Raw genomic sequence first — 26,501 nt, 5'->3', positions numbered from 1 at the left:
GAATACATTTCATATATTATATTGCCTCTGTATCTTGTTGTTATAACCCTGTGACTCATGAACATTTTTTTCCTCGTTTATCAGATGTTTCTAAGTGATCTGTCTGCTTCTTCTGCTTTTAAAGATATTTAAATGTAACCTAGCTTCATTGCGTCCATTAATAAGAAAAAAGCTTAGTATCATCTGTTAACAACAGATTTCTGCTAGTCAAAAGTGGTATGGTATATCACTAACAAAATCGAAAATAACAGGCAGATCAGAACACTGAGAAGAACAGTCCACAAAGGATGCAATTTTTTAATCGTGAAATCACTTTCTTTTAAACGATGACATGTGTGCAGGTAACCTCTATTGTCGATACATGCTACGATTATTCATTGTTCATTGAAACCAGGCGAAATGGGACTACGGCTAAGATAATGAGCTCTTGCACGGCAGGAGATCCAGATTTAGGTGCTGTTTTCCGAAAACACTTCAGATCTTTAGGTAAATGACGAGACAATTCTTTTCAGAAGGTCACGGGCGAGTTGCTTCTTCATCTTTATCCAACTGAGCTAGTGTTTCGTTAAAAAAAATGGTTCAAATGGCTTTGAGCACTATGGGACTTAACATCTGAGGTCATCAGTCCCCTAGAACTTAGAACTACTTAAACCTTCTAACCTAAGGACATCACACACATCCATCCCCGAGGCAGGATTCGAACCTGCGACAGTAGTGGTCGCGCGGTTCCGGACTGAAGCGCCTAGAACCGCTCGGCCACACCGGCCGAACTAGTGTTCCGTCTCTAATAATAGCCATGTCCATGAAACGTTACGTTCTAAGGTTGCCGTGGCTCCGTATTGTTCTCTGACAGTTTCCAGTCGACAAACAGTAACTGATCATTGTGTAACAAACGACAAAAATTGATAAAAACTCTAAATCAACAGTAAAACAACTGTACTTCGGACATACGCCGTTGGATCACATGGCTTTTACACAAAACAATTGCAAACAGAAGTGTTTTGTTGTTTAAATAATTGTTTTGCGCTTGAGGTTGTGACAGACGATGTATATTAAGCATCGTCAAGACAATCTATTTGTGATTTTTCTGAGTACATTCGTCGACGGGCACGTCAGTGGGAAAATTAAGCCCTGTCGACCGACCGTTAGCCGCACAGACTAAGCTTTCGATTCATGAAAGGTTCCCCGTGAAAAACGAGTTATCGTCGGACAACGAAGCTTTGTGAAAACATTTGTAGGGATGTGAAGAGAAATACCGAATATAGAGTTGAAAGAAACACGTTTTAATTTCCACACAAGGGGGTAATATTTGTTAACTGCGCACCACGTTTACGTTCCAGGTTACAAACATTGCTCAGTGTGGAGACTATCTGTCTCCACGACAGCCTGGAACCTCGCTACAGATTGCTCTGCTGTTGCCCGAAACAAAGGTGCACCACGGAATTTTCAGCTATCGTAATACAGCTCGTGCGCTACTTGAAAATCGCACATTGCGTCCAGCATTCTCAGGCATGGCAACAGTTGTTTTTTTTTTCTTTATTGGATCTCGATTCCCCCCCCCCCCCTTCCCCCAAGAGGGGTCGGGCTGGCAGCAGCACAATACGTCGCTCTGCAGCCTACAGAAAAGTTAAAAAGCAGAATTAGGAGACACGAAAAACAAAACAAAAGCAAGCGATAGAACGGTGACTGTTAAAAACTGAAACATACAGAAAAAGATACGAAGAAAAATATAAAAAAAAAGGTCGGCGATGCAGATTAAAACACATAGTAAATAGACAGGCACAATTAAAAAACACGGCGAGAGTCTCGTTTCTGTTTGCACGAGATTAAAAAAAACCACAACTAGCGACAGTATGGTGGCTGTTCGCAACACTGACAGGGGATGCAATACACTGAACACTCACTTAAAACAGCACTATACGGTGGCAGTTGGGGGGGGGGGGTTGAGGACCTGGACCGATAAGGGAAAAAAGGGGGGAGGAAAGGAAAGGAGAGAAGAGGGGAGCTGATGGAGGGAGGGGACGTAGAAAAAGGGGGTGGGTGGATGCCAGAAGGAATGGGAAAGGCAGTGGAGGGGAGAGCAAAAAGGACTCGGGGGGGGGGGGGGGAGAAGGGAGGCAGAGAGAGAGGGTAGGCAGGGAAAACCAGGATGGAAGGGGGGGAGAGGGAGTGTGGGAAAAGGACAGAGGAAGGGAGAGGGAGATGGGGATCAGAGTTGATAGGAGGGATAAATGGAGGGAGAGAGGGCATCATCTGGGAGAGGGAATCAATGGAAGCCACCTTGGGAAAGGAGATGAAGGGTGTAGAGGTGGAGGGTAGGGGGGCCACAATGGTGAAGGTGAGGCAGAGGGTGGGAGTTGGAGAGGAGAGGAGAAACCAGGGGATGACGGGGATCAAGGCGGCAGGAGGTGTAGAGGACGTGGATATGTTTGAGGAAAAGGAGCAGATGGGGGAAAGGAATCAGGTCATATAGGATCCGCGTGGGGGACGGGAGGCATATGTGGAAGGCGAGGCGGAGTGCATGGAGCTCGAAGATCTGGAGGGACTTATAGAATTTGGGGGGGGGGGGGGGGAATCCAGGCGGGACTGGCATAACAGAGGATAGGACGGATAAAGGATTTGTAGGTGTGGAGGATGGTAGTGGGATTCAACCCTCATGTCCAGCCAGAGAGGAGTTTGAGGAGTCGGAGGCGAGTTTGGGCTTTGGATTGGATAGAGGGATCCAGGTGAGGTGACGGTTAATGATGAGGCCGAGTAGGTGAGGGTGGGGGAGAGGAGGACAGGACGGGCGCAGATGGTAAGGCAGAAATCAAGGAGCCGGAAGGAGGGACTGGTGGCAACAGTAACTTCTTCACCAATTTGTGGTGTAGTTGGTTGTTGGCCTCTCCCAAGAACAATTCCGAAATAACCAGTAAATTCGATATTCCAAATTACGTTCTTCTACTCCTGCGCAGAAAGAAGACATAACTGTATGCTTCTAAAGCGTCGATACTAGTGAAGAGCAACACTGTTGCTGCTGTTATTATAAAACGTCTTTACCAGTTGGAAAATGCACGCTGATGCTTGTGTTTCGACCCTACGCCGCCGCACCAGAACCGGCGCCTAACGGCAAGGCAGGGCACTAACACTACTAAAGACGCAAATCCTATAGTGCATAGCCTGGACATGATTCCTATAAAGCTGGGTAACTAAACAGCAAATAGTTTTCCTTCTACACTGGGTCAAGTAACAGAAGTTTAATTGCAGCCACCCTATAAATTTAGCATTCTTGTAAAAAAAGCTACGACTTCAAAGATGTTTCATTTAATTAGGAGTGCCAGGTCTCAAATACCCGTCCACTCCTCCTGATTTAGTTTCTCCACAGTTTTCTCAAAACCGATTATTCCTTTGTTAACGACACAACCGATTTGCCTTCCTGTCGTTGTCTGCTGAGAGCTTATGCTTCGACTCTAATCACGCCGTTATTGATGAGGCGTCAAACCCTAGTCTCTCTTTCTTCATAGACACTTAAATTTTACTTAACATGGACGGTAATTCTTGTACCGTTTCTTATTGTTGACAACGTGCCGGGTGTTTGTGTGGGCTGTAATTATCCTATGGCAGTCAGACTTAGTAGATATGCTAATCCATTAATGCGGAATCGATTTATGCCGGAAAACAATTAGTGTCAGTTCTGGCCACCGACCACAAATCTGGCGTTGTGACTGCAAAAAAGGCGTATAGAAATGTTTCCATATGTAACGGATTAGGAACGGGACATGAGCAGAAAAAGTCAAACAAGTCATAAAGGGATAATGTTGAATTTATTATTAACTATCTTGCTTGAAAACAGTGGTTCTACACAACTATGCTCTTCCAATGCTCGAATCACGTTTTACAAGGAGGTCTCGATAACGTGCAGTTGTCACGGTACAACTGACAGGCCCTCTGCGTATATTCTCTTCAAAGAAGAACAGACCGAGAGTAAAGGTACTGGAGAATCCACACCACAGAGTCACATATGGCGAGTGCAGTGGCTCTTTGACTACAACACGTTGTTTAACATTACTCCAAATTCGGCATTTCTGTGTATTCACTGCACCCTCTACTGTAAAATGTGCCTCGTCGCTCCATAGAATATTGCCTGGCCACATGTCATCAACTTCGATCCATGCCAGAAACCGAAGAGCAAATATAGAACGTTCCTGCAGATCATGAGTTTTCAGTCACTACACTTCCGTATCTTGTACGGGTAACAGTGTAATATAGACCGCTAAACTTTCCGTAGTGTTGATCATGGGATGGACAGTTCTCGCGACACTGCGTTAGCACCTGGAGAAATGCTGCATGATCAGTTACTTCGTTAATAGCTTCCACCCGGATATGACGCCTTCCTCTTCCATGTTCCACATCAGGCTTACCCGTGTTTTCGAATTTCATTATCATCGTCTTTAAACCATTTAATGAAATCGGACCTCTCCTCAGACCTTTCGGTAGACGATTCTCTCTGGATACATCACTGTAACTGCTGACGTTCACATAAAACAGTTTCTTTAACAGCGCGCTGTCTCTCTTCTCGATAACCATACTGTTTACTCGCGTTGTGGCTTGTAAAAAGGCAGCGTGAATGTCGTACCGTCATACAAACAGCGCCAAATTTCCACGTGGTGGCCAAAATTGGAACCACTTTCTTTTTTAGCGTAAATTCGCTCCTCATTAACGCGTTAGCATACCTACGAAGCTTCGTTGACATGCGATAATTACTGTTGTGACTTGGCAAGACAGCCAAGCCACTATGAGATAGCCGAAAGGCACGCGTTTAAGCTCACGCAGGCTGGCATGAGGTCTGGAACAGTTAAAGGAGTTGAGTCTAGTAAAAAAAGTACGTAGCTTCTGGAATACTTAACTTTAATCCATAATTGGTGAACATCGGTCTGACGGTACATGCATCACAAGATAAATAGCAAATGATAATGGCGTCTTGCTAGGTCGTAGCAAATGACGTAGCTGAAGGCTATGCTAACTATCGTCTCGGCGAATGAGAACGTAATTTGTCAGTGAACCATCGCTAGCAAAGTCGGCTGTACAACTGGGGCGAGTGCTAGGACGTCTCTCTAGACCTGCCGTGTGGCTGTGCTCGGTCTGCAATCACTGATAGTGGCGACACATGGGTCCGACGTATACTAACGGACCGCGGCCGCTTTAAAGGCTACCACCTAGCAAGTGTGGTGTCTGGCGGTGACACCACAGACAGTTCCTGATGCTCCTGGCGTCATCCCACTGTCCGCCTCGATACTTGTTAAGAACAAGCCTGTTTCCTGTCACAAGGTATGTGACGCGGTTGTACTATCCTACTTGGCCGAGTGATCAGTACGTCTGTACTCTTGTGCGATAGTCGCGAGGAGCCATTGTCATCCTGCATGGCGTTGAGTATGGTCATCTTGAAGCCATTTGAGTGACACTATTAAACGCCAAATTTGTAGATAGGTAGTGGTGTATCAGTATGTATAACAACAACTACCGCCTAGTTAGAAATAAATTTACCTTGGTTCAAGGTACACTATCATAATGTACACTGCCTGAAAAAATAGGCAGCCACAAGGAGAGGAGGAACTGAAATGAAACATGATGGGTCGAGAATGTTTGGGATATTATTTCAGTGATTACAAAATCGAGTCAAATGTACAGAGAACTTGGCTGTGTGAATCCGCTTATCAGTAAGGCGTTGCACCCCCTTTGGGCTAAATACAGGGATGTTCAAATCTACATCTACATTTATACTCCGGAAGCCACCCAACGGTGTGTGGCGGAGGGCACTTTACGTGCCACTGTCATTACCTCCCTTTTCTATTCCAGTCGCGTATGGTTCGCGGGAAGAACGACTGTCTGAAAGCCTCCGTGCGCGCTCGAATCTCTCTAATTTTACATTCGTGATCTCCTCGGGAGGTATAAGTAGGGGGAAGCAATATATTCGATACCTCATCCAGAAACGCACCCTCTCGAAACCTGGCGAGAAAGCTACACCGCGATGCAGAGCGCCTCTCTTGCAGAGTCTGCCACATGAGTTTGCTAAACATCTCCGTAATGCTATCACGGTTACCAAATAACCCTGTGACGAAAGGCGCCGCTCTTCTTTGGATCTTCTCTATCTCCTCCGTCAACCCGATCTGATACGGATCCCACACTGATGAGCAATACTCAAGTATAGGTCGAACGAGTGTATTGTAAGTCACCTCCTTTGTTGATGGACTACATTTTCTAAGCACTCTCCCAATGAATCTCAACCTGGTACCCGCCTTACCAACAATTAATTTTATATGATCATTCCACTTCAAATCGTCCCGCACGCATACTCCCAGATATTTTACAGAAGTAACTGCTACCAGTGTTTGTTCCGCTACCATATAATCATACAATAAAGGATCCTTCTTTCTATGTATTCGCAATACATTACATTTGTCTATGTTAAGGGTCAGTTGCCACTCCCTGCACCAAGTGCCTATCTATTGCAGATCTTCCTGCATTTCGCTACAATTTTCTAATGCTGCAACTTCTCTGTATACTACAGCATCATCCGCGAAAAGCCGCATGGAACTTCCTATACTATCTACTAGGTCATTTATATATATTGTGAAAAGCAATGGTCCCATAACACTCCCCTGTGGCACGCCAGAGGTTACTTTAACGTCTGTAGACGTCTCTCCATTGATAACAACATGCTGTGTTCTGTTTGCTAAAAGCTCTTCAATCCAGCCACACAGCTGGTCTGATATTCCGTAGGGTCTTACTTTGTTTATCAGGCGATAGCGCGGAACTGTATCGAACGCCTTCCGGATGTCAAGGAAAATAGCATCTACCTGGGAGCCTGTATCTAATATTTTCTGGGTCTCATGAACAAATAAAGCGAGTTGGGTCTCACACGATCGCTGTTTCCGGAATCCATGTAGATTCCTACAGAGTAGATTCTGGGTTTCCAAAAACGGCATGATACGCGAGCAAAAAACATGTTCTAAAATTCTACAACAGATCGACGTCAGAGATATAGATCTATAGTTTTGCGCATCTGCTCGACGACCCTTCTTGAAGACTGGTAGGAAAGCCATTATGAAGTGGTTGTATCCTCTCCTGAGGCGAACAAGCCCACAAATGTTGTAACTGGCCTTGATATCCTGGATGTTGGTAATGGCACGGAGCTGAAGTCCGTGCTGTCCCTACACATGTTCTCGCAGGGACAGACCTGGGGATTTTGCTGGATACAGGAATATCTCCATATCATACAGACAGATCTTAGATATACGTTTCATGTGTGGATGAACATCATCCTGTTGAAAAATGGCATCACGGTACTGTTCACATGAGAAGTGACTCACGAGGAATCAGGAAGTCCGTGGCCTACCATCCTGTTCCCTCAATCACTACCAGCTGTAACCTGAAATTATACTCGATGGCTCCCCACACCGTGATGCCAAGAGTAACATTTTTGTGCCTCCTCTTCAAAACATGGGAAGAATGAGACCTCTCTCCATGTCGGAGAGATACTCGCCAACGACAACCCGGAGTGGTGTAGCTTTTGTTTTTCAATTTTTTGGCTCTCGGGCCATGCACGTCCAGCTATCTCAATAGTGTAATGTCAATTATAACGATACAAACGTAAGCACAACACATCATTCAGCCCCGGAGCGGAGAAAATCTCAGACCCAGCCGGGAATTGAATCCAGGCACCTTCACTTAGCAATCTCCCGCACTGACCGCACAGCTACCGAGGCGGATTTCCGGAGTAGTGCTGCATTGCGATTCATTGCTGAATACAATGCAATGTCATTCGTCAGCAGGCCATACTTCTCGGCCACGTAACAACTCCAAACGCAGCCATTTGTGTTGTGATGTAAAGAGCAGCCAATGTGTGGGACGGTAATTCTCTTGTCCAGCTGTTGCCAGTCTCCGACAATTGGTGTGGGATGAAAGAATGTTGCAGGGAGTTCATTACACAGATATGAAGGAGGTACGGTGTGCTTGATGCGCAGTATGGTGATCCTCCCTTGTGGTGGTCAGAACCGCGATGACGAATACGTCTGCCCTCATGTTCTTACACAGTCTCTCATCGAGCCGCTGTCACGTTCGAATGCCTCACAAATCTGAATACTGCCCGATTCGACCCACTGGCGAAATAAAGGTCCACAATAACGCCTCTTTCAGACCCTTTCAGGAGCTGATAACGCTGTCTCACACGAATCCGCAGCATCTCTGTGTTTTCACAGTGATCACTCAACATCTGACGCTGTTCACGACCCTTATATAACAGGCCAGGTAACAGCACTAAACACGAACAACACTAATGCACTCTGGTGGCAGTCCCAGCAGTCACAAAGTATTGCAGCTATATTCATTTAGATACGCCCTGATGTCTAGGTATACGAAATTACATTAACATCATCCGACTATGTATTCTGGGTGCTTCTCACTCTGTTTGTCAGGCAGTGTATTTAGTAGAACATTGACAACTTAACTCTAAATTTTGAGTTTGATGTGTTTTGCTAATGTTGTCCAAGTAAGGAAGTAGAAGTAAGGCGATGATCTAGGGTCCGGTCCGACCCAAGAGAGAGAGAGTGTGTGTGTGTGGGGTGGGGGGGGGGGGGGGGTATGCGGGGAGATTACAGTTCGTTACATCCCCACCCTCCACTGTAACTTTCCGTTATCCTCACATTTAATGAGCTCCATGAGCCTGTGATTTTACAAATAACAACAGCATATTATAATTGTTGAATTAAAAGTTCTTATATGCCCTGATGGAAAAGATCCTAACACCAAGAAATAATTAATGTAGAATAATGAAATTTCAGGAATAAACCTGTCTAGGTAACATATTCAAGTGGTTAACGTTGCAAGTTCACAGGTAAATGTAAACGCGAGAAAAGCAATTGCAAACGTCAAATGTTGGTACATTAATATCTGGTGTAACTGCCAGAATGTTGAATGCAAGCATGCAAACTTGCATGATCACATCGTGTGGGTGTCGGATACGAGTTTGTGTGATGGAGTTCCATACCTGTTGCACTTGGTCGGTACATACAGGGACGGTTAATGCTGGTTGTGGATGACGCTGGAGTCGCCGTCCGATGATGCCCCACGTGTCCTAGATTGGGGACAGAGCTTGTGGCCGAACGGGCCAAGCAAACGTGCCGACACCCTGTAGAGCATGTTGGATTACAACAGCGTATTTGGGTAAGCGTTATCCTGTTGTAAGACATCCCCTGCAGTGCTGTTCTTGAATGGCAGCACAACACGTTGAATCACCAGAATAACGTACAGATATGCAGTCAGGGTGCGTGGGATAACCACGAAGGTACTCCTGGTATTATACAAAATCGCACCCTAGAACGTAACTGCAGGTGTTGGTCCAGTGCGTCTAAGCGCCAGACAGGTTGTTTGCAGGCGCTCACCTGGCCTCCTTATTACCGACACACGGCCATCATTGATACCAACGCCGAACCGTCTTTATCAGAAAACACAGCAGACCTCCACTCTGCCCTCCAATAAGTCACAAACGGAGGTGGTTTGGGGTCGGTGGAATGCACCTAACGGGGCATCTTGCTCGGAGCTATCCTTGAAGAAACCGATTTGTAACAGTTCGTTGTGTCACTGAGGTGCCAACTGCCGCTCGAATTGCTGCTACAGACGCAGGACGACGCGCCACAGACATACGTCGAACAAGATGGTGTCCGTCTGGAGCCGGGTATTCTTGCGACTGTGCCTTCCTGTGACCACAGCTGTCGGCAATTCTGTATAGTGCCTACTTTCCAGCCAAATCTTTCTGCGGTATCGCGGAAGGAACATTCAATCTCTCGTAGTCTTATTACATGACCTAGTTCGAACTAAGTGAGCTGTTGGGTGGGATGTATTCGTCGTCTTAAAGGCATTCCTGACCAACATCTTCTCACTACGTCCAGTCTCAAAGGTAATTAACGCTCACGACCTTTACAGCACTTATTTAAAGCATACCTGATTTGGATCCTCATCGTGGCGCTACTAACACCACTCTTATACCAGTGGAGCGAAACCTAAATGGTCGTCATCTTTCAGATGTAGAGACACGCCTGCCAACTTTTGTTTATCTTGTAGAACCCATTCTTGGTGTTGGAATCTTTTCTATGCTGTCAGTGTAATTTGTTTACATCAGTGCTAAGTTCATTGCTTCAATGTAACTTACAAGAAATTTCGATTCAGATAAATACATCAGGTGAAACGAATCATCCAAACATTTGAGAAGAACCTGTGTCATAGAATTGTTTTAAGAACGATAATAAGAACAAAATGTCCCACTTTTACAGTTTTATAACGTATACGGAATAAAATCGAAATGTACACTCACCATTATCAGTTTTTCACTTATCTCTAAGATTGTGAACCAGCTCTACAGACTGCCGCTATGCGAACATATAAACGGGGGGAATGCTGTATCTTTCTGCCGTCTGCACCCTCGTTCAGAAAAGGCATTCTTCCTTTTATTTGTTTTCTCTGTGGAACATCCTTGTCCTCCTGTCTTGCCTTCCTTCAGGTTCCTCTGGATTGCTGGTACGGCCTATGGACTCGTGAACCGTGTCAGATTTATTGTTGGCCTGTGAGGGTGCGAACCGCGCGGGATTAGCCGAGCGGTCTAGGACGCTGCAGTTATGGACTGTGCTACTGATCCCGGCAGAGGTTCGAGTCCACTTTCGGGCATGGGTGTGTGTGTTTGTCCTTAAGATAATTTAGGTTAAGTGTTGTGTAAGCTTAGGGACTTATGAGCTTAGCAGTTAAGTCCCATAAGATTTCACACACTTTTTTTTTTTTTTTTTTTTGTGAAGGTGTCCATTTCCCTGGCTGGAATGTTTTCCGCAGCCAGTCAGGCCGCAGACCAGTTCACGCATCTAAAAAGTAGCGAATGCGAAAGAAAACTGTAAATTTTTTTTAGAATTTCTTGCCACTTTCGAAACTCTTCATGGTACTTTATTCTCCTAAAGCTAGAAAATTTTGAAAATTAATATATCTGCAAATATTCTGCCCGACAAAAGATGTTAAGCAGCCAGGAGGAGAGGAGGAAAAGAAATGGAACTTCAACGGGGTGAGAGGGTATGTGATGTTATTTCGGTAATTACACAATCGAGTCAAATTTACCAAGTACTTGGCAGTATGAGCCTAATTGTTAGTATGACTTTGCACCCACTCGGCATGGGTGCACGCCCTGATTCGGTTGGAATGGTGTCATCAAGCCTTTGTATCCTCTGCTGGGGCAAGCTGGTCCACAACTGTTGTAACTGGTCCTTGATATCCGGGATACTAACACTGGAGACGACGTCCCAGCTGGTCCGACATGTTCTATCAGTGACAGATCTGATGATCTTGCTGCACACAGGAGTACCTCAACATCACACAGACAGTTCACAGAAACACGTTTCGTGTGTGGACAAGCATTGTCCTGTTGAAAAATGGCATTACGATACCCTTGCATGAGAAATAACACATTAGGTTGCAGGATGTCCGTGATGTACTATTGCGCCATCAGCGTTCCCTCAGTCACTACAAGCCGGCTGCTGTGGCCGAGCGGTTCTAGGCGTTTCAGTCCGGAAGCGCGCTGCTGCTATGGTCGCAGGTTCGAAGCCTGGCTCGGGCATGCATGTGTGTGATGTCCCTAGGTTACTTAGGTTTAAGTAGTTCTAAGTGTAGGGGACGATGACCTCAGATGTTAAGTCCGATAGTGCTTAGAGCCATTTGAACCATCAGTCACTACAAACCGTGACTTGAAATCATATTTGATGGCTCTGTGTATCATGGAGTATGGAGTAAACTGCTCTGCCGTGCCAAAACATTGGAAGAGTAGGACCTCTCCCCATGTTGCCACCATACTCGGTTATCTGGGTTAGAGCTGAAAAGCGATTCGTCGTTGAAAACAATGAAATGCCATTCATCAGCAGTCCATGTTTCCGAGCCATGACACAACTCCAAATGCAGCTGTTTGTGTTTGCGGCGTTAACGGCAGTCTACACAAGCAGGGTGATTCCCCAGTCTGCTTGCTGGTAGCCTACAACCTATGATTCAGGATGGCAGAGAATGTTGCGAGCAGTCCATTGCTTGTTCCTGGATGGCAGATGCAGATGTGAAGAGTTTGTGGTGTATTTAGTGCCTAATATGGTGATGCTCCTTTGTGGTATTCAGACACGGTCGACCGGAGCCTTGATGAGTATGTGTATCCTCTCTTTCCCATGTGGTCCAACATCAGGGCACTGTCACATCTGAATCCCCAACAAATCTGGATGTTACAAGATCAACCAGCTGATCAAAAGGAGATTCATAATGAAGCCCTTCTCAAACTCTGTTGGGTACTAATAACCCTTCTTTTTTATATATATATATATATATATATATATATATATATATATATATATATATATATATATGGCATCTCTGTGTCCTTCACAGTGGTCACTCATCATCTGACGCTATTCGCACCACTTATATTCCCCACCAGGGCTTATAACAACAGTAACAACAAGTACTCCACTCTCGTGGAAATTCTGTCTGTTGCAGTGCACTGAGACTCCAGTTATTTACATACTCGACAATTATATATAGCTGTATGAAATTAAATTGACATCTCACCATGTTTGATTGGTGCTTTACTTCTTTTGTCAGGCAGTGTATAACGCTCTTAGATAAGTTTGGGATGGATCACGACACCCGCACCCTCCTTTGAATCCCCCCCTGAGATAACATGTGGTATGCACCGTACGTTTCTGGTGTTCCAGAAACGCAATGAAGGCGTCGCTCGAGTGCCTGAAGGTGGTTGGCTGACGCTGTGGAAGGACCCGGAGACAACGAGCAGCGCTCTCAAGCTGAATGTGCGCTGCCTGTTCCTGGGGGGCCTCTGGTCCAAGTCCAGGGGTCCACTCTACCTGGCTTACAGCGCCTTCATCCAGATGTGCAGCTTCGCCTACATCGCCATGTGCATGGTCAGCATATTCTCTGCGGAGGGCGACATCAACGACGTTACGCTCACCTTGCTGCACACCTTCGAGGTGGTCTGTGGCGTCCTCAAAGCGGCCATCTTCTACCTGAAACGGCACGAATATTACGAGATCGTACGCAGCTTGGACGAACTCATGTCCGCCCAACGTCAGTACTTAACTGTAAGCAAAGGCCAAGAACTGTTGGTGATGCTGGAAGCAGCACACAAGAAAGCCAATTTCTTGACGCTCGTGCTTACAGGGTACATTTATGGGCTAGTTTTCGTGTGGTTGCCATTCCCTTTGATACTTTGCCCTTCCGAAAGGTTACTGCCCTTGATACCGCTACCAGGAAAATATTACAAGGAGCCTCTCTTACTCTACATCGCCGTGTACGCCATTCAGAGTTTCGTTCCGCTTTCACTGATTATGGTCGTGGATGGTCTCGACTGCTTCTTTGTGTCTTCGATGGTACACACCGAAGCTCTCCTCAAAGTTGTGTCGGAGCGCATCGCATCTCTTGGGCACCTTCCCTATACAGACTTCACGGTGCAGCGATTTTCTGGTCTGGAGCAGGAAACACGCGGAATGGATGTTGGAAACAACTCAGATTGGACAGCGGAGTTGCGTTCGTGCATTGTGTGCTATCAAAAAATCATAGAGTAAGTACCAAGTCTCTTTGATTTTGCTTGTTCCCTCAGTTTTCCCCTGAAATTTTTCAGTTTATTTAATTCATTTCATTTATTCATTCATGCACAATTTAGATTGTATGAATGTCTTCCATTGTATATACAAGAGCTACATTTTTCGTGATGTACAAAGGTACGGGGTGTTCTAAAAGTCTCTCCACAGTGCCGTATGATTCTTAGCCGCGCATGCCGTATGCCGCAGTGAATATACCGAAATGAAACTCAGTGAAATACTAGTTATTAATTTATTGAAATTCATTTTTACTTACAAATTTTCACATTAAATGTTGAAAGTGTCCCCCCTGTTGTTGAATACACAATTCAATTCGTCTAATCATCTTTCCAAACACAAGCTGTAACATTTCTTCTGTAACAGAAGCAGTGAAAGTGTATATTGCAGTTTTCAATTCATCGATGGAATTTGGACGGTTTTTTATAGACAGTCGCTTTCGCTGCACCCCAGAAGAAAAAGTCAGGTGGTGTTGGGTCAGGAGATCGTGGAGGCCAAAGTCCCTGTGAAATTATGCGATCACCAAAAACATCAGCAAGCAGTGACATTGAAACGCGAGCTGTATGCGCGGTTACACCATCTTGTTGAAAATAACCGTTCAGTATTTCACTTAACACAAGTTCTCCTATGAATGGGTACAGAATATCACTGCAGTGTCGTTGTGCATTTACTGTTTCGTTGAAAAATATGGGACCCACAATCCGAAGTCTAGAAATTGCAATCCGAACTCCTATTTTCACAGAATGAAGTGGTTCCTCATGAATACACAATGGATTTGCAGTACTCCACATACGATAATTTTGCGAGTTCATGTACCCGGATAAATGAAACCACGCCTCAAACGTTTCATTAAGAATATACCTTCCACTATGTTGAACGAAATTTTTGAACCATTGACAATAATGCAGTCTCTTGCCATGATTAGTATTTTTCAGCTCTTGCACGACTGTCGCTTTGTATGGGAACAGTTCTAATTTTTTCCTTACAGCTGTGTGGGCCGTTCCGACACTAACATCGATTTCCTGGACGAGTTTTCTTACTGACTTGTCCGGACTCATGGACATTTTATCGGAAATATCGAGTAGTTTATCCTCAGACAAAACGCTAGGACGACCACTTCTCGGTGCATCTGTCACTGAACCCGTACTTCGAAATTTGTTAATCAAATCTCGCACAGGACCGCAAAGTGGGAGTGTTGTCTCCGGGAAAACTGAATTAAATGTTTGACGAACTGAAACTGTGTATTTACCGCCAGCTTTGAACACTTGTTTGACAAAAAACACCCGTTATTCAATGGTTAGCATTTTAACAGTGACAAAAATGAAACAAACGAACAAAGGAAATAAACTTAAACCTTCACGTCAACACCTAACTACACACCATAGAGTAAATATTACTCTATGACACACACCAACGATACTACTGACGCTGGCTAAGATAAACGAAACAGTGGAATGTTGGGAGAATCCACTTGAAGTGAAGTAACCCAGGCAGGCGAACAATCATACGGCACGAGCGGCTAACCATCATACGGCACTGCGGAGAGACTTTTTGAACATCCCGTAGAAACAAGAACATATTTCTCTATTTGGACATAATAATCATATGGTTGTTGTTGTTGTGGTCTTCAGTCCTGAGACTGGCTTGATGCAGCTCTCCATGCTACTCTATCCTGTGCAAGCTTCTTCATCTCCCAGTACCTACTGCAACCTACATCCACCTGAATCTGCTTAGTGTATTCATCTCTTGGTCTCCCTCTACGATTTTTACCCTCCACGCTGCCCTCCAATGCTAAATTTGTGATCCCTTGATGCCTCAAAACATGTCCTACCAACCGATCCCTTCTTCTAGTCAAGCTGTGCCACAAACTTCTCTTCTCCCCAATCCTATTCAATACCTCCTCATTAGTTACGTGATCTACCTACCTTATCTTCAGCATTCTTCTGTAGCACAACATTTCGAAAGCTTCTATTCTCTTCTTGTCCAAACTGGTTATCGTCCATGTTTCACTTCCATACATTGCTACACTCCATACAAATACTTTCAGAAACGACTTCCTGACACTTAAATCTATACTCGATGTTAACAAATTTCTCTTCTTCAGAAACGATTTCCTTGCCATTGCCAGTCTACATTTTATATCCTCTCTACTTCGACCATCATCAGTTATTTTGCTCCCCAAATAGCAAAACTCCTTTACTACTTTAAGTGTCTCATTTCCTAATCTAATCCCCTCAGCATCACCCGATTTAATTTGACTACATTCCATTATCCTCGTTTTGCTTTTGTTGATGTTCATCTTATATCCTCCTTTCAAGACACTGTCCATTCCGTTCAACTGCTCTTCCAAGTCCTTTGCTGTCTCTGACAGAATTACAATGTCATCGGCAAACCTCAAAGTTTCTACTTCTTCTCCATGAATTTTAATACCTACTCCGAATTTTTCTTTTGTTTCCCTTACTGCTTGCTCAATATACAGATTGAATAACATCGGGGAAAGGCTACAACCCTGTCTCACACCTTTCCCAACCACTGTTTCCCTTTCATGCCCCTCGACTCTTATAACTGCCATCTGGTTTCTGTACAAATTGTAAATAGCCTTTCGCTCCCTGTATTTTACCCCTGCCACCTTCAGAATTTGAAAGAGAGTATTCCAGTTAACGTTGTCAAAAGCTTTCTCTAAGTCTACAAATGCTAGAAACGTAGGTTTGCCTTTTCTTAATCTTTCTTCTAAGATAAGTCGTATGGTTAGTATTGCCTCACGTGTTCCAACATTTCGACGGAATCCAAACTGATCCTCCCCGAGGTCCGCTTCTACCAGTTTTTCCATTCGTCTGTAAAGAATTCGCGTTAGTATTTTGCAGCTGTGACTTATTAAACTGATAGTTTTGTAATTTTCACATCTGTCAACACCTGCTTTCTTTGGGATTGGAATTATTATATTCTTCTTGAAGTCTGAGGGTATTTCGCCTGTGTCATACATCTTGCTCATCAGATGGTAGAGTTTTGTCATGACTGGCTCTCCCAAGGCTATCAGTAGTTCTAATGGAATGTTGTCTACTCCCGGGGCCTTGTTTCGACTCAGGTCTTTCAGTGCTCTGTCAAACTCTTCACGCAGTATCTTATCTCCCATTTCATCTTCATCTACATCCTCTTCCATTTCCATAATATTGTCCTCAAGTACATCGCCCTTGTATAAACCCTCTATACACTCCTTCCACCTGTCTGCCTTCCTTTCTTTGCTTAGAACTGGGTTGCCATCTGAGCTCTTGATATTCATACAAGTGGTTCTCTTCTCTCCAAAGGCCTCTTTAATTTTCCTGTAGGCAGTATCTATCTTACCCCTAGTGAGACAAGCCTCTACATCCTTACATTTGTACTCTAGCCATCCCTGCTTAGCCACTCTGCACTTCCTGTCACTCTCATTTTTGAGACGTTTGTATTCCTTTTTGCCTGCTTCATTTACTGCATTTTTATATTTTCTCCTTTCATCAATTAAATTCAATATTTCTTCTGTTACCCACTGATTTCAATTAGCCCTCATCTTTTTACCTACTTGATCCTCTGCTGCCTTCACTACTTCATCCCTCAGAGCTACCCATTCTTCTTCTACTGTATTTCTTTCCCCCATTCCTGTCAATTGCTCCCTTATGCTCTCCCTGAAACTGTGTACAATCTCTGGTTCTTTCAGTTTATCTAAGTCCCATCTCCTTAAATTCCCGCCTTTTTGCAGTTTCTTCAGTTTCAATCTGCAGTTCATAACCAATAGATTGTGGTCAGAATCCACATCTGCTCCTGGAAATGTCTTACAATTTAAAACCTGGTTCCTAAATCTCTGTCTTACCATTATATAATCTATCTGATACCTTTTAGTATCTCCAGGATTCTTCCAGGTATACAACCTTCTTTCATGATTCTTGAACCAAGTGTTAGCTATTATTAAGTTATGCTCTGTGCAAAATTCTACAATGCGGCTTCCTCTTTCATTTCTTCCCCCCAATCCATATTCACCTACTATGTTTCCTTCTCTCCCTTTTCCTACTGACGAATTCCAGTCACCCATGACTATTAAATTTTCGTCTCCCTTCACTACCTGAATAATTTCTTTTATCTCGTCATAAATTTCATCAATTTCTTCATCATCTGCAGAGCTAGTTGGCATATAAACTTGTACTACTGTAGTAGGCATGGGCTTTGTGTCTATCTTGGCCACAATAATGCGTTCACTATGCTGTTTGTAGTAGCTAACCCGCACTCCTATTTTTTTATTCATTATTAAACCTACTCCTGCATTACCCTTATTTGATTTTGTATTTATAACCCCGTAATCACCTGACCAAAAGTCTTGTTCCTCCTGCCACCGAACTTCACTAATTCCCACTATATCTAACTTTAACCTATCCATTTCCCTTTTTAAATTTTCTAACCTACCTGGCCGATTAAGGGATCTGACATTCCACGCTCCGATCCGTAGAATGCCAGTTTTCTTTCTCCTGATAACGACGTCCTCTTGAGTAGTCCCCGCCCGGAGATCCGAATGGGGGACTATTTTACCTCCTGAATATTTTACCCAAGAGGACGCCATCATCATTTAATCATACAGTAAAGCTGCATGTCCTCGGGAAAAATTACGGCTGTAGTTTCCCCTTGCTTTCAGCCGTTCGCAGTACCAGCACAGCAAGGCCGTTTTGGTTAATGTTACAAGGCCAGATCAGTCAATCATCCAGACTGTTGCCCCTGCAACTACTGAAAAGGCTGCTGCCCCTCTTCAGGAACCACATGTTTGTCTGGCCTCTCAACAGATACCCCTCCGTTGTGGCTGCACCTACGGTACGGCCATCTGTATCGCTGAGGCACGCAAGCCTCCCCACCAACGGCAAGGTCCATGGTTCATGGGGGGAAGTTACAGCAAGTACATTACATGCAGAGTAGTATTAGATATTATGTCGTCCCTCTCTCCTTAATTTAGCGTGTCGATTATTTTTCGTATGGGTTTTCGCACTTTCATATGAACGGCTAGTTTTATATGCCGTTTGCAATGAAATGCTCTACGTAAGTAAAAACAGACTGAATTAATGCTTTGCGAAAGTTCGCTTCTTATATAAATACACTCCCAGCATGTACCAAACACATAGCTTATCGAAAAGTAATGCATAAATATTGCCCAGTACAAATAAAGCTACGAAGAGAGACGGTACAATCACCTACGTAGCTACATTATTGCATTGATAATAGTAATATTCTTTTATAATTTGGTCTTAACGGTGAAATACCTTTCATTAATTTAATAAAAATTAATTTCACTTTTTCAATGAGAGCTGTTATCTCACTATCATATCCACTGAAACTGTAATTGGTGACGTCGCTGAGTCAAAATGAGAACGTAAGCAGGGGTCGCCATGTTCAACTATGTGTGCTGAACGGAGTGCTCCGAATCGCTTGTGTCTGCACCAGCGTCGTACTCTATCGTCAGATCTGCCATAGATCGCCGCCTATCCTGCTTTACAGTTCAGGCAAGCACCCGAGCACGACAATCTATGATTAGCCACGGACGTCCAATACCCTGTCTCCTATTCTCGGTTGCAGCGCACTTCAGTCACATTCCATAGACGACGTCACGAAAGCAGCACGCGAACATCCAATTCCTTCGCCATTTCGTGATACTTGTTCCCAGGCGTTGGACTATAAAAACCTCCCCTTGTATTTTACTTTGTCTTCTTTGTGAAGGAATTTAGGAAAACCGTGTTTAGTAACTCTGCTTTAGTGACAGCGTCATCAATAACATCATTGTTGTTGTCGCGCAGTGAAGGTACAGGCTGTGTTTTGCCATTGGGGTGTACTTTACATACGACCAAAACTCTCGTTTTTCTGCCAGATTCCAAGGCAGAGTTTCGTTGTGGAAACTATTAAAAGCATCTCGCACTGAAGTTCGCGGTAAATTTCGAGCTTCTGTAAAATTTCGCCATTGTTGGAGATTCTGCGTTCTTTTAAATTTGGCATGCTTTATTCATTGCTTCTGCAATAGTATTCTGACCTGTTTCGTGTACCGCGGGGAATCAGTAGCATTTATTATTAATTTATTTGGTATATATCTCTCAACTACCATCTGTTTACCATCATTTCTTTGAATTTAAACCACATCTGGACTATGCTTACGTAGTCATAATGGAAGGAGTGCAGGTTGTCTCTTAGAAGGGTGTCAAGCGAAGTTTAGTCTGATTTTTTAAATAGATGTAGTTTGCGTTTTTTGCTGGAGTTGGATGTTACGGTATTTAGTCTAGCTACAACAACGTGGAGGTCACTAATCCCTGCAGCTGTCACAGTGCTCCCGATTTGGTTAGGATTATTTGTTGCTAAGAAGTCAAGCATGTTTTCGAAATCATTTACACTTCGAGTGGGCTCCTGAACTAGTTGTTCAAAATAATTTTTTGAGAAGCTATGCAGTACCATTTTGGACGACGTTTTATGCTTACCACTGAATTTAAACTTGAATCCTCGCCAACATACCAAGGGTAGTTTGAACTCACCGCTAGTTATAATTTTATGAGTAGGGTACCTATCTGAAATGACACTCAAGTTTTCTTTGAACTGTTCAGCAACTATACCATCGGAGTAGGGGTCGGCGTCGGTAAAAGGAACCAATCATTAATTTATGTCGGTTGTCAAATATAATATCTGCCCATACAAACTCACAGAAACAATCTACAGTACTTCAATTTCACTACAGGGTAAACTGCTTCTGACAGCAAAAACTCTATCACCAACTGCATTTAATCTACCCTTTCTGAACATGGTTAGGTCGTTTGCAAAATTTTCGGCTGAACTTACTTCCGATTTTGGCCAGCTTTATGCACCTGTAACGATTTGAGATGCAGTGCTTTCTACTAGTGCTTGGAGCCCTGGTTCTTTTCAACACGGCTACGGCATTTGACAACTACAAAGGGCGTTCAAAAAGTTTTGCTCAGTCGTCTCTAGTTTTTTAATTTTTTTGAGGAGGAGAATGAAATTTTTTGTGAACATACTTGGAACATTTAGCTATATATTGAGCCTACTCAATGTAGCTTCCATCAGGCGTGACGCATCTGGCCCAAAGCTCTTTCCATGATATAAATGCAATTTGGTAAAATTCTGGCCATTGCTTTTTACACCATCGCTTGACGCAGTAAATAAAGTCTTTCTCACTATTAAATGCCTTACCGAGCAAGTGGGCCTTCAGACGATCAAATAGGCAAAACTCAGACGGAGCAAAGTCCGGACTGTAAGGAGGATGAGGAACAGTTTTCCAACCCATATTCCTGATTTTCTCCTGCGTCATAAGGGCTGTATGGGGTTTGGCATTGTCATGGTGTAGTCTGATGAGCTGACCCTGAAGCTGTGGTCAGTGGGTCTTGATAGCACGTAGCAGCTTGTCCAAGGACAAACAGTAATGGTCCCTGTTAATTGTGGAGCCAGGTTCCAAAAAATCAATGAAAATGATACCACACTGATCCCAGAAGAAGGAGGCCATCACCTTTCGGCCTGCTGTTCGTGAAAGTCTTGGTTTCTTCTTCCGAGGGGAACCCGGATGACGCCACTCCATGAATTGGGTTTTGCTTTTAGGTTCAGACAAAAACAACCATGTTTCATCCTGGGTAATGACGCCATCAAAACACTGTTTCCACTCTTCAGTAAAGGTCTTCATGAGACTCTCGCACACAGTCTTCCTCATTGTTTTCATTTCTCTTGACAATAATTAAGGCACCCAACGTGCACAGATTTTTCTGTACCCTAGTAACTGTACCAGCGATACCACACTACCCAATGACAAACGAGTCATTTCAGCAAGCTGTCGTCTCGTCACATGTCTGTCATTTTGGATGATTTGATCAATGGTCTCCTTATTCACACCGCTCACTGCCGTCGGTGGTCTACCGCATCGTGGATAGTCCAGTAGAGAGAAATCACCTTCTTTAAACCTCTGCAACCATCGCTGGATACTGCTGCGATCCACTGTGTACTCCCCATAAACAGGTAGCAACTTCCTGTGAATAGATGTGGCAGAGTCATCACCGGTCTTGAAGATGAACTCCATCACCGACCGTTGTTGCAACCTGACATCTACTTCACGGTCCATTAAGGCTCACCTGTAAGTAAAAGAAAATACTTTTATATACCAACTTATAGCTAAATGTTCCAAGTATGTTCACAAACCATTTAATTCTCCTTCTGCAAAAAATTAAAGAAATTAGAGACGACTGTGCAAAACTTTTTGGACGCCTTTTTTTAATATTGATTATTCCTACGTCTACCCTCTTCCTGTGTTTGTCCTGCACGCTCTGAAACTGAAGCCCTCTCTGCACTTTCCAGAGGCCCTCTAAATTGAAATAAAACCGCCCAATCCCCCCACACAGCCCCCATGACCCCTGTAGCCGCTTCCTGCGTGTAGTGGACTCTTCATCTATTTAGCGGATTCCGGAAACGTCCACCCTATGACAGAAGTTGACGAATCAGCATTCTATACGACTGCAGAACCGTCTGAGTGACCGATTCAGACCCTCCACTAGGCTATGTCAACGATGCTACAGGTTGTGAGCTCTGCCTTCATCTTACAAGCAAGACTGGCAGTCTTCACTACTTCACATAGCCACCCGAAAACAGCGAGAATCTCTTACAATTTAAAGCAACACACGTTGTCAGTACCAACATGAGCCAACATCTGCAGCTGGCTATACCTTGTGCTCTTCATAGTAGTCAGGGGCACCCGTGCTGTATCTCGAATGACTCCTCCTGGTAAGCACACAGAGTGCACACTGGATTACTTTCCCGCCTTTGCAGTCATGTCCCTAAGGGGCCCGATTATGCTCCTAACGTTGGGGCCCCCAACTGCAGTAAGCTCACTCTCTGTGAATGCTCAACTCTTGAAGGCTGAGAGGATTCCTCTGGCACAAGGCGAGCGACTTCATCTGGCTCAAAGACTTTGTTAGCCACAAATAGCACCCGAAACCTGTTCGTCAGACGAACCAGGGAGGTCCTTTAATCGGCCCCTTGGGAAATCTTTTGTTGCTGGCCATACCTTGGAATAACCTCCTACTCGAGCAAGGGTGAGAGATCAATCTCAGTGTGGGAAGTACCCACGGCAGTCGTAATAGTGGACTGATTGGGGGACACGTGGGTCATGCTGGACATCCCTCAGATCGCCTTGTCAGGCTCCCCCACAGTGGCGCCTCAAGCTGCATGACCCAACTCAACACTGCCTGGAATTGTGAACGAAGGGTCACCAGCTTCACTCTCCTCTGAACACAGCAATCACAGTTCCTGTCCATACTAAAGAAGGCCTGATAAATACATAGGAACACGCAAAATATATGAGTTGAAGCTAAAGAAAACGGAGAAACTTTGTCTACTCATAATCCTCTGATGATCTGCTGCTGCTACGAGAGCTATCACACGATTGTTGACAACTTTGCCCCATGGCTTCGTGGGGTCTGCGTCACACTCGAACCCTACCATCAGTTCGCACCAACTGAAATGGGAACTCGTCTGACCAGGCAAGGGTTTTCCAGTCGTCTGGGGTCCAACCGATATGGTCAAGAGCCCACGAAAGGGGGTTCCGGCAATGTCGTACTGTTACCAAAGGTACTGGCCTCCGTCGTCTACTACCATGGCCCATTAATGCCAAATTTCGCCGTACTATCCTAACGGATAAGTTCGCCGTACGTTATTTCACGCAGTGTGGCTTGTCTGTTAGCACTGATAACTCTATGCAAACGCCGCTGCTCTCGGTTGTTAAGTAAAGGCCGTCGGACGCTGCGTTGTCCTTGGTGTGAGGTAATGTCTGATATTTGTTATTCTCGATACACTCTTAACACTGTGGATCTCGGAATATTGAATTTCCGAACGATTTCCGAAATGGAATGTTCCATGCGTGCAGCTCCAACTACCATTCCGCTTTCAAAGTCTGATAACTCCCGTCTTGTGGCCACAACCACGTCGGAATCTTTTCACATGAATCACCTAAATTCAGGTGAGAGCTCAAGCAATGAACTGCCCTTTTATACCTTGTGTACGCGATACTACCGACATCCTTATACGTTAATATCGCTATCCCGTGACGTTTGTCACCCCAGTGTATATAGGAGGATAAGCTCACGTACATTTAAGCAGGATTGCTACGTCCACTGTATAGGACATTTTCTTCATCAAAAATATCTTTGAAATTATCTTTGAACTGATATCGTCACTACCGTTTTCTCATGTCGGAAGTTTGTCAACAGCTGTTCTTGAGATTATTTCAGTTCACTGCATCCATAACATTAAGAATAAAATTATTTGTGTTGTTAGCGCTGCTTTTTCGAAATTTTCTGCATGTTGTTTTCCTTTTTAGCTATGGGTTATTTTCTGTGAAACATCCTTCAGCTATTAGCGTTTCGTCACTGGCACTCCTTTCCCGGTCCCTTATCGAGTCACTACACGCTACTGAGTTGTGTCGTTAGCGTAGAGAATTACCTTTCCATTTAGTTTACATTTCAATGTATCATCACATACTTATGCGTGAAAACTAATTTGTGCAGTTTACTCTGATTGAATCAAATAAAATATGTTGTTGAAATCTGGTCAAAATCCGTAATATGTATTGAGATACGGATCGTAGTCATTTATGTGTCACACATTTAGCTCGCACTTTCAGCATGTAAGGCAGGCTTGCGTATGACACATAACAAAATTACGAGAGATAACTTGCAAACTCTGTGAGAAAATAAAATGGGTGATGAAAATTAAGCATAAAATTTTCTGGTATTTCTGGTATTTTTGTGTGTTTGACAACACAATATCTCTTGACGTTTGTGGACTTCAGGAGCCGTGAGAGTGGAACAGACAAATAAATTTCGCTGGGCTCGTTCCAATGCAGCTGCCCTTGCACCCTACGGCGATTGCCACGTATCGGGTGTTGAATAAATTACGAAGTGTATGAGAAAAGAACTGAGACTCTGGCAGATAACAATCACCACAGTTTTTATTTTCTTCAACTAACAATACTGTACCCTTCAAAGTAGGTCCCTTGGGCAGCTAAACTCCGGCGGAGTAGTTGTTCCCCGTCTTGGTAGCAGCACTGCAAGGCTGAAACTCGGCCACATTCTTTTGAGTGTTCTTCAGAGTCCCAAAATGACGTCCTTTTAAGATATATTTCAGTTTTAGGAAAAGAAAAAGGTCACAAGGACTCATATCAGATGAATAGGGGGAGGGAGGCTGTGGAACGACAGGCTTGCCTTTTGAGGTAAAAAAAAATTCCTTGATGGGTGTCGGCGTGAGACATGGGGCGTTGTCATGATGCAGCATCCACTTGTCTGTCAAGTCCAGTCTCACCCAATTAATCCTTTTCCTGAGACTTTCAAGGACCTCTTTGTAAAACACTTTGGTTGCCAGTTTGTTCTGGAGGATCAAGTTCCTTATGCGCGATATTCCTAGTGTCAAAAAAGCAAATCAGCATTGTTTTGATATTTGATTTGCTCATTCGAACTTTTTTCGGTCTAGTTGTTGTCTCAGTGTGCTACTCCTCACATTGTCGCTTTGTCTCTGGATAGTCCTCAAAAACCTAGGATTCTTCACCTGTGATCAAACAACTGGGTCATTGTCAGTCCTCTCAAGAACATCAATGCACACGTTTATTCGAGCGTCTTGGTCAGTTGTGATGTTTTTCGGCACCATTTGGCACAAACCTCTCGCATGTGCAGAATTTCGGTCAAAATTTGATGTACGGTGAAAGCGTTTAAGTTTAACAGGTCACCCATATCCTTATTGTTAAACGTCGGTCCGATCTCACAAGAGCGCGCGCACGTTTGACGGTTTTGTCGGGTTTTGAAGTTGAAGGTCTCCCTGAGCGAGGTTCATCTTCAACGTGTTTCCACCATTGGGTGCGTCTCACCACTGGAGTGCTTAATATCGGTGAGTGCCATTTCCTCTCGCTTTAATTGTGATTCACAAAAAATGCTCAAACTCACGACCTTCCATTTCGATACAGCTATTAACTTGGGCGTAGAATGCATGTACACAACCTAAAGCATGCCTGGTAGAATGTTTGTGCAAGCATTTACGACACATTCTTCCATTTTCTGTCAAGAGGCTGGTACTTCCACATAGTCTATGTCCTTCAGATGACTCTACAAGAACAAATCCGTCGACATCAAGTTAGCGGACCATCTCTACCGATCCAGTGACCACTGAAATCGCGATTCAGTTCTTCCCTGGCTCTTGTGGAGAATGTGCCGGACACAAAGGTTTACATTTAAAGCGTAAATGAAATGTCAAATCAAATGCGTCTGTTTTTAATTGCAAAAACAGGCAAATTTGATATTTGTCGAGTACAGCGCTATCTACGACGAATGGAAAACAATGGTTTGAGTAAACCGTGCGCATTTTTCTTTTCTTTTTTTTTGCGTAGGATCCGAATATGCAATAACAATAGAGGTTCCCTGTTGAAAATACAAATAATCATCTTATGGTGTTGCAGTTCTTCTTATGTCCGTGCTTGCTATGAAAATAGGACGAGGAATTCCGTCTTATGCAAGACACCTTTTCAGTTTCGTTTTAGCCAGACATGTTTGAGCACTTTTTGTGCTATCTTCAGTGAGTTATTTTATGTTCTGACAGTCTTGCATAAGACGGAATTCCTCCTCCTATCGATAATACAAAGCTGACCCCGCCCACGCAGAAGCGGCGATCAGGGGTGGCCAGTTGTAGCACAGACAGATGTCCCCTTTTTTGACATTAACATCTAACCTAGAACATTCTTTTCGTACATGTGTCGTTTCCGAGATATTTATTTGTCTCGAGTTAAAACGAACACTCTGCATATTTCTTTCTATT

General features: G+C 44.0%; 1 protein-coding gene across 1 annotated transcript in view; it reads left to right on the top strand.

Moving 5' to 3' along the window:
- Positions 1-26,501, top strand: part of LOC126474673 (uncharacterized) — a 72,096-nt gene that overhangs the window by 24,914 nt on the left and 20,681 nt on the right. Inside the window, exon 2 of the mRNA XM_050102152.1 lies at positions 12,762-13,621. Coding sequence (XP_049958109.1) covers positions 12,762-13,621 — 860 coding nt within the window. The remainder of the gene's footprint in view (positions 1-12,761; positions 13,622-26,501) is intronic.

The sequence above is a fragment of the Schistocerca serialis genome, chromosome 4 (assembly GCF_023864345.2).
Source record: "Schistocerca serialis cubense isolate TAMUIC-IGC-003099 chromosome 4, iqSchSeri2.2, whole genome shotgun sequence".
Classification (NCBI taxonomy): domain Eukaryota; kingdom Metazoa; phylum Arthropoda; class Insecta; order Orthoptera; family Acrididae; genus Schistocerca; species Schistocerca serialis.
This window is presented reverse-complemented; position numbering and strand designations above follow the sequence as displayed.